This window comes from Vigna umbellata, chromosome 5, assembly GCF_029865625.1.
Source record: "Vigna umbellata cultivar VRB3 chromosome 5, Vumbellata_1.0, whole genome shotgun sequence".
Taxonomy (NCBI): Eukaryota; Viridiplantae; Streptophyta; class Magnoliopsida; order Fabales; family Fabaceae; genus Vigna; species Vigna umbellata.
The window spans coordinates 43438585-43446204 of NC_142169.1; the positions used below are offsets into that span (position 1 = coordinate 43438585).

At 36.2% G+C, this 7620-nt stretch overlaps 1 protein-coding gene across 1 annotated transcript; it reads right to left on the minus strand.

Annotated features, from left to right (window-relative positions):
• Positions 1-6274: 6274 nt before the first annotated feature.
• Positions 6275-6772, minus strand: LOC148198418 (uncharacterized). The gene has a single exon (XM_088115798.1). The coding sequence runs from the start codon at positions 6770-6772 to the stop codon at positions 6275-6277; it is 498 nt and encodes a 165-aa protein (XP_087971924.1).
• Between the last annotated feature and the right edge of the window lie 848 nt (positions 6773-7620).

The following is a 7620-nucleotide window of genomic DNA, read 5'->3' on the forward strand; positions in this document are numbered from 1 at the left end:
CCGAACGGTCAGATAGAGGAGAAGACAGAGACCGAACAGTTCATAACAGAGACCAAACGGTGTGAAGGTGGTGGAACTAGGCCGAACGGTGTGAGCAAGAAAGACAATTGTCGAACGGTGTAACTAAGGACCGAACGGCTGCAGAAAAACATAGACAAACCGAACGGTTTATGAGAGGAGAAGCTGAATGAAGTGGTAGATGTCATGCCGAACGGTCAACAGTGTAAGACCGATTGGTCAAAAGTGAAACCGAACGGTCATGCATCATTTGATTGTCGCACCTACCGTTGAGCACCAAAACTGCCCCTGAGCGCCGACAACGTGGGCTTGGACCTGTTTTCTGTTATTTTTATGGGCTTGGACCTATTTTCTGTTATTTTTATGTTCTATTTAAGGACTTGCACGACCTAGGGATTGTATCTTTTGATGGCTTAAGCACAGAAACACACTTTTCACCCCTTGGGGGTAGATTTGGGGGTGCGGGAGTCTCCTCTTCTCTTTCTAGGGTTTTTCTATCTCTTTCATTCTTTCATTCCATTGTTCATCTAGTTTCTCCATGATAATGGAGAGCTAAACCTTATTTGTTGTTGGGAAAGATGTAACCTCTTAAACTCTCATGTATTGAATTGATTCTTGATTATATATGCTTTACTTCATTAATTGTTAGGGTTTTTCTTCTACACTCTATGCATGCTTTGTTTAACTCATTCAATTGCATGATCATTGATTTTTTCGATATGGACACATACAGGGAAATCTAGAACAGGGGAAATTCTCCCAGAAGAAATATTACCAAGACATAGGAATAGGAGGATCGGTTGCCTTTAAGCTTCTGTGCGAATGTAATGCATGAATAATTGCGAGGGAGACAAGACATTGTGAACTAGTAATTAGGAGTAGGCTTTCTTGACCGAGACATCAGGTTAAAGGTAAATAGAAATTGACATTAACATTAATGAAGAAGATGGATTCATATATGCATGAGAGTAAATTAGGTGAAATCTAAACCCAACAACAATATCATCAACTTCATCCATTCATTCTTATGTTTAGCCTCAATTGATCAAATTGCATTCATGTTTATTTTATTGCATTTGCATTCAAAACTCCCAAAATTTGTTCTTTAGAGTCTTAATTAGTTGAGTAATCACATAATTGTTTAGTGCCGTGAGTCTCTTGGGAAACGATACTTGGTCTTACCATTTATTATTACTTGATACGATTCAGTACACTTGTCGAGGTCTTAAATGGTTTTTGACTCCGTTTTCGGGGATCAAAAATTTTTTTATCAAGTTTTTGGCACCATTGTCGGGGACTCGTGGTATAACTATTCTATTTGTGTGATTCTTAACCGATTAGACTTTATCTTTAATTTTTATGTTTTTATCTTTCTATCTTTTCATCCTTTTGTTTTTTTATCTTTTTCTGTTTTTATCTTTTTATCTTTTTATTTTTTCATTCTTTTATCTTTTTATCTTTTTCTCTTTTTATTTTTTTTATCTTTTTATTTTTTTTATTTTCTTTTTATCTTCTTATCTTTTTATCTTTTTCTCTTTTATTTTTTTCACTTTGTATCTTTTTCTCTTTTTATCTTTTTATCTTTTTAGTTTTTTTTATCTTTTTATTTTTTTCTTTTTATCTGTTTATCTTTTTATTTTTATCTGTTTATCTTTTTATTTTTTATTTTTATTTTTTAATTTTTCATCTTTTTATCTTTTGACCTTTTTATTTTATTTTTTTCTTTCTATCTTTCTATCTTTTTAGCTTTCTATCTCTTCATTTTTTTTCTTTTTAATTTTTTATCTGTTTATTCTAATTGGGTGCTTTAGTGCAGTGTTCTTTAGTGTTTGCAGGATAAAATTCTAAAATCTGTACTAGGGGCACAAGATCATCAAGAGAAGAAGCACAACATCTACTGATGGATACTATGTTATCAGACACTTACTGATGAGTGTTGATGAAAAGGATTTGCATCTACTAATGGATGTTAGTGGAAGAGTATCTACTGAAGGATATTATGTTTGTATACACCTATTGATGGGTGTTGGTGACAAAGATATGCGTCACTATTAGCCATATTTTCAATAATTTCTGTTGCTTCCTCTGGAGTTTTCCATTTAATGTTTCCTCCTGCTGAGACATCTAGCATCATCTTGGTTTGTGAACCAAGACCTCCAAGGAAGGTAAGGACTACTTCCACTTCATCGAATCCATGCGTGGGTGTTTTTCGTAGCAAGCTTTTGTATCTATCCCATGCATGACCCAGTGATTCTTCCATGCCCTGCTTGAATGAAGAAATCTCTTGCTTGCCTTTGTTCACCTTTGATTGTGGGAAGTATTTATTTAGAAACTTGGTTACCACTGCTTCCCACTCTGTGAAGCTTCCCTCTGGAAAAGAATTTAACCAAAGCTTAGCATTGCCTCCTAATGAGAAAGGAAACAAGCTAAGTTTGATTGCTTCATCTGGCACCCCATTGATTTTCACCGTGTTGCAGATCTCATTAAATGTAGTGAGGTGCTCATATGGGCTTTCATGAGATAATCCATTAAATTGATTGCTCTTCACCAGTTGGATCAATGCTGGTTTGACCTTCATGTTAGCTGCATTGACTCTAGGTCTAGCTATACTGTTAAAGTGCTGAGGTCCAGCTGTATTGGTGTAATCAACAAGAGTTCTTCTGATATTATTGTTCTCCATATTTTCTGTGCTATGGTCAGAACCTTGTGGTGATGGTTGCAACAGAGTTTCCGGAGGAGGGAAAAGTTCTCTAGATGTTCGGATTCTTCTCCTCCGTCTACTCTCGTCTAAACCTTCAAGAAGAGGTTCTGTAGTTATCTTGATCCTTGTTCGAATTGCCTCCTGCATACACAAGAGAACAAAACCCTAGAATATTTGGTTAGCACAAAAAGATATAGGAGAAGATATAAGATTCAGAGAATAAAATAAAATAAAAATAAAAACAGAAGATAAAATAAAATAAAATAAAATAAAAACAGAAAAAATAAAAATAGAAATTCAAATTTAAAGTCAGAGATAATCAATAATCACACAAATTAACCAGTTAAACCACGAGTCCTCGACAACGGCGCCAAAAACTTGATGACAAATTTATGAACACCGAAATACGGCGCCACAAACTTGTTGAACAATCGGCAAGTGTGACCGAATCGTTTCAAGTAATAAACTCGGTAAGACCAAGTATCGTTCTCCCAAAGGACTCACGGCCTAGTTTAGTTATGTGATTTGTTGATTATTTAAGACTTAAGAACGAAATAAGTGAAGTTTAATATGCAAAACAGAAAATAAACATGTATGCATGAATGTGATCAATGGCTAAAACAAAATACAAACACTTTAATGGAATATATGGATGAGTATGTTGTTGGGGTTATCAATTTCATCTTATCCACTCTCATATACTTTAGGAATTCAACATTCAATTCATCATTGTTAATGCCACTCTCTAAATTACCTTTCAAGAAGGCTTCTCCCTAATTACGAGTTCATACGATTCCTAGCATTCCTAATAATTAGTTTTTTTTAGCACAGGAGCTTAAGGCAACCAATATACTATTGGGAGAAATTCCCCGGATCTAGACTTCCCCGTACGTTCCCGTATCGACAAAATCAATAATCATGCATTGAATGAGTTAAACAAAGCAAGCATTGAGCAAAGAGGAAAAACCCTAACTAATGATGAAAGAAAGCATAGGTCTTAAATATAAGATGTAAACACAAATTCCATATATGAGAGCTTCAAAAGATTACATTGATTCCCCAACAAACATACAAGGTTTAGTTCACCATATTCATGGTGAACCTAGATGAATAATAATGAAAGAATGAAAGATAAAACCCTAGAAAGGTGAAGAGGTAGCCTGAGCATCCAAGATCCTCCTTCAAAGGGGTGGAAAAGAGAGTGTTTGCTTCGTTTCTGCCAAAGATACAAACCCTACGACGTCCTAAAGCTTATATACTATTCTAAAATTACAGAAAATTTAGGCCCAAGCCCATAAGTGTGCCGCTCAGCGGTAAAGTGCCGCTCAGCGATAAGTGCGTGAGTCGTTTTCTCCCCTCAACGGCCATTTTGCCCCTCAGCGGTGCCAACGTGAACTCCTGAGTGCCGCTCAGCGGTAAACTGCTGCTGAGCGGTAGTTGCGGCTTCTCCTTTTGCACTTTTTGATGTCTTTTCTAATTCCATCTCTCTCCTTCTTCACTTCTTTCACCAAATTCACCTTAAAACCTGCACAAAAACACTGAAATCAAGCATAAACCTGTCCAACTCTCTTATTTATGAAAATATGAACAAAAGCATGATTTCAAGCTAGTTTCTAAGTGTTAAAGGTTGCTTTTAGTATCAATTTTGATCATGAAAATAACAGTTTTTCAACTGTTATCACTCCTCCTACCAAAGATGATACCAAACCCAGGGCGTTTGGGTCCTTTAAATAGAGCAAAAACAGAACAGAAACAAGGCACAGGCCCATGTCGCTGGCGCTCAAGCGCCCCCTCTTAGGGCGCCCGGGCGGTGAACAGTGGTTCTTGGCGCTTAAGCCTCAAAAAGCGGCGCCCAAGCTTCATGCTTCTGATGCTCAAGCGCCCAAAAGGGTCGCCTAGGCGATGAGTGACACTCTTTTGCGCTTAAGACTCCAAAAAGGGTGCGCAAGCTTCAAACATTCCTCCCTTCTGGTGCTTTTCCAGGCCTTTCTGAGCTTCATCTCCTTGGCACTTGATCTCTGCTTTCCATATTATCTCATTTCCTGCCAAAACAAGGGAAATTAGTCATAAAACCATCAAATTCAACCTCAGTTCTCTTATTTACACAACTTAACATAAAAACATGATTCCAAGCAAGTTTCTAAGCAGAAAAGGGTGCATTTAGTGTCAAAATTACATCATAGATAACGGTATTTTCAACCGTTATCACAACCCCAAACTTAGAACTTTGCTTGTCCTTAAGCAAAACAGAATGTAACTCAGCTTTTCAGAACAATTACTACAATGATTCAACATTTTTCAAAACTTTTCCTTCTAGGACAAGAATGACTTTTATCAACTCAGCATAAAGATGTTAGTCAAGATGTGCTGATGCCTTAATTCAATGAAAATCAATGTAATGCTCATATAATTTAACAGATGTTATCCTTAAGAATGATCAATCAACCACGCAAAGATGTAATAAAAAATTCAAAGAACTATTCCTCACTAAGGAAAGTGTTTCACTCAAGCACTCAAAAGTGTATCACTCAAGCACTAAAAAGTATATCACTCAACTCAAAGGTGTATTGTGAGGTGTTGGTGTCTTTTTAACTCTGATATCACAATGTCACACAAATTAACTTTGCCTTTCATTTAACCATAATCAAACATACTCACAAGCAAGTTCTCATCACAAGGGCTTTTCATGGCTTGTAACATGGTTGGGCTAGGAAGGAAATTGGTTTTTTCTGGTCAGCAAAATCCTGGAGTTGAGAGAGGCATTTATGATTTCATCATTCAAGCACAAACTCACTTTCTTTTTCCCAGCTTTCCCGTGAATTGTGCTTTTCTTTTCTTTATTTTTCTTTTTCTTTTGCTTTTGCTTTTCATGTACTCACTGTTTAGCTCAATGCTTTTTCTTTTTACTTTCTCAATCGTTCCAGCAACGCCAAACTTGAACCTTTATCAATACCTCACAATTGTTCTCAACTTAACTCAAGGTATAGATTTTCACAAACGGTTTTCAAAACATGCATAAGGCTCAAGGTTCAAAGGGTAAAACAAATTGTTTTTTTTTTCAGTGGACAAAATCATGGGAAGGCTAAAAGAATAAGGGATAACAAAAGATGTCCTTGATCATATGAAAACTACAAGCAAGTATATCAATCACAGAAAATTTGGGCAAAATCATTCATGCTTCCAAAGTAATAGCAATTATTCACAACAACTCTGAAGCTCAAAACTCAAACAAGTAAACTCTCAAGTCCTAGAATTCAGAAAAACACCATGCTCAGTATCTCAATCAAATTTTACCTCAAGCACCTGTTTCATACACTATGAGCCATCACTAGTATATTAGCACATCATACATCATACATCATCTGAACATCAATCAATACACTAAGCATGACAAAGCAATACTTATCACAAAATATAGCATAGTTGAACCAAAGCAATGTAATTCATTCAAGCAGAGTACAATAACAAAACAAATTATCAAAAGGAAAAGTTTAGAAAGCTGGATTGCCTCCCAGAAAGCGTTTCTTTAACGTCACTAGCTTGACACCATTAAACTCAATCTGGATTAACCAACTCCATGATTGTGGAAAGGCGTCCCACCTCACCACCCAGATAATGCTTGAGACGTTGCCCATTGACTACCGAACTTCTTTGTGGGTCTTCAGAGGTTGGATCTGTCAACTCAACTGCTCCATGTGAAAGGACATTCTTGTTCATAAATGGACTAGACCACTTAGACTTTAATTTTCCAGGAAAAAGCTTTAGTCGTGAATTGAACAGCAGCACCCGCTGTCCTGGATTAAAGACCCCTTTTACCAGCTTCTTGTCATGATAAAATTTCACCTTTTCTTTGTAATTCTTAGAAGAATCATAGGCATGCAGCCGCATCTCCTCAAGCTCAATAATTTCCCTTCTCCTCTTTTCTACAGAGTCATAAGGATCAAAATTCAAGAATTTTAAAGTCCACAGAGCTCGATGTTCCATCTCCACCAGAAGGTGACATTCCTTTCCATAGACCATTTGGAAAGCAGATAATCCAATAGCTGTCTTCATTGCGGTTCGATATGCCCAAAGAACATCATCTAACTTCTGAGACCAATCCTTTCTTAATGAAGTAACTATCTTTTCTAGAATCCTATTTATCTCCCTATTAGAAACCTCAGCTTGCCCGTTTCATAAATTGTCATATTTTGAAAAAGTTTGCATAGAATATGAGATGACAATTTGTTTGAAAGAGAAGTTAAAAATTGAAAAATAATCAATTATTGGAAAAGAAGTAAAGATTTGGAAACCTTCCCTTTTAGGTTCCATGGTCTTTGAAAGAATAGGATTTGTCATCAGTAACAATTTCTCCTTTTCTTTCTTCTCTCTTTCTTGCCTTTCTCTCTTTTCTTATTCTTTTCTCTCTTTTTCTTTTCTGTCTTCTTCTTTTCTTTTATCTTCTTCTCTTTCTTCCTTTTCTTCTTCTCTTCTTCTTCTCTCTTCTTCTCTTTTTAATTCCTCTCTTCTTCTCTCTTCTCTTTTCTCGTTTCTTCTCTCTCTCTTCTCTTCTTCTTTCCTTTCTTGCTCTTCTTTTCTCTCAATCTCTCTTTCTCTTTTCTTATCCTTGAGCTCTTTAAGTCTTGCCCCAAATTCTAATTCTCTACGAAGAAACCCATGATCATTTAAACGCTCAAGAAATAATTTTCCATCATCAATGCAATCCCTAATTAGTTCTAGGTTTCTTTTAATGCTTGAAGGCACAAACTTTCTTCTCATGCAAGCTTTTAAATCATGTCAATCACTTATGGAGGACTTTCTACCTTTCCTAACATGATATTGTCTTTCATCCCACCACTCACTTGCATGCTCTTCTAACTTAGAGAGATATATGCTAAGGACATAATATTCACTCTATCCAT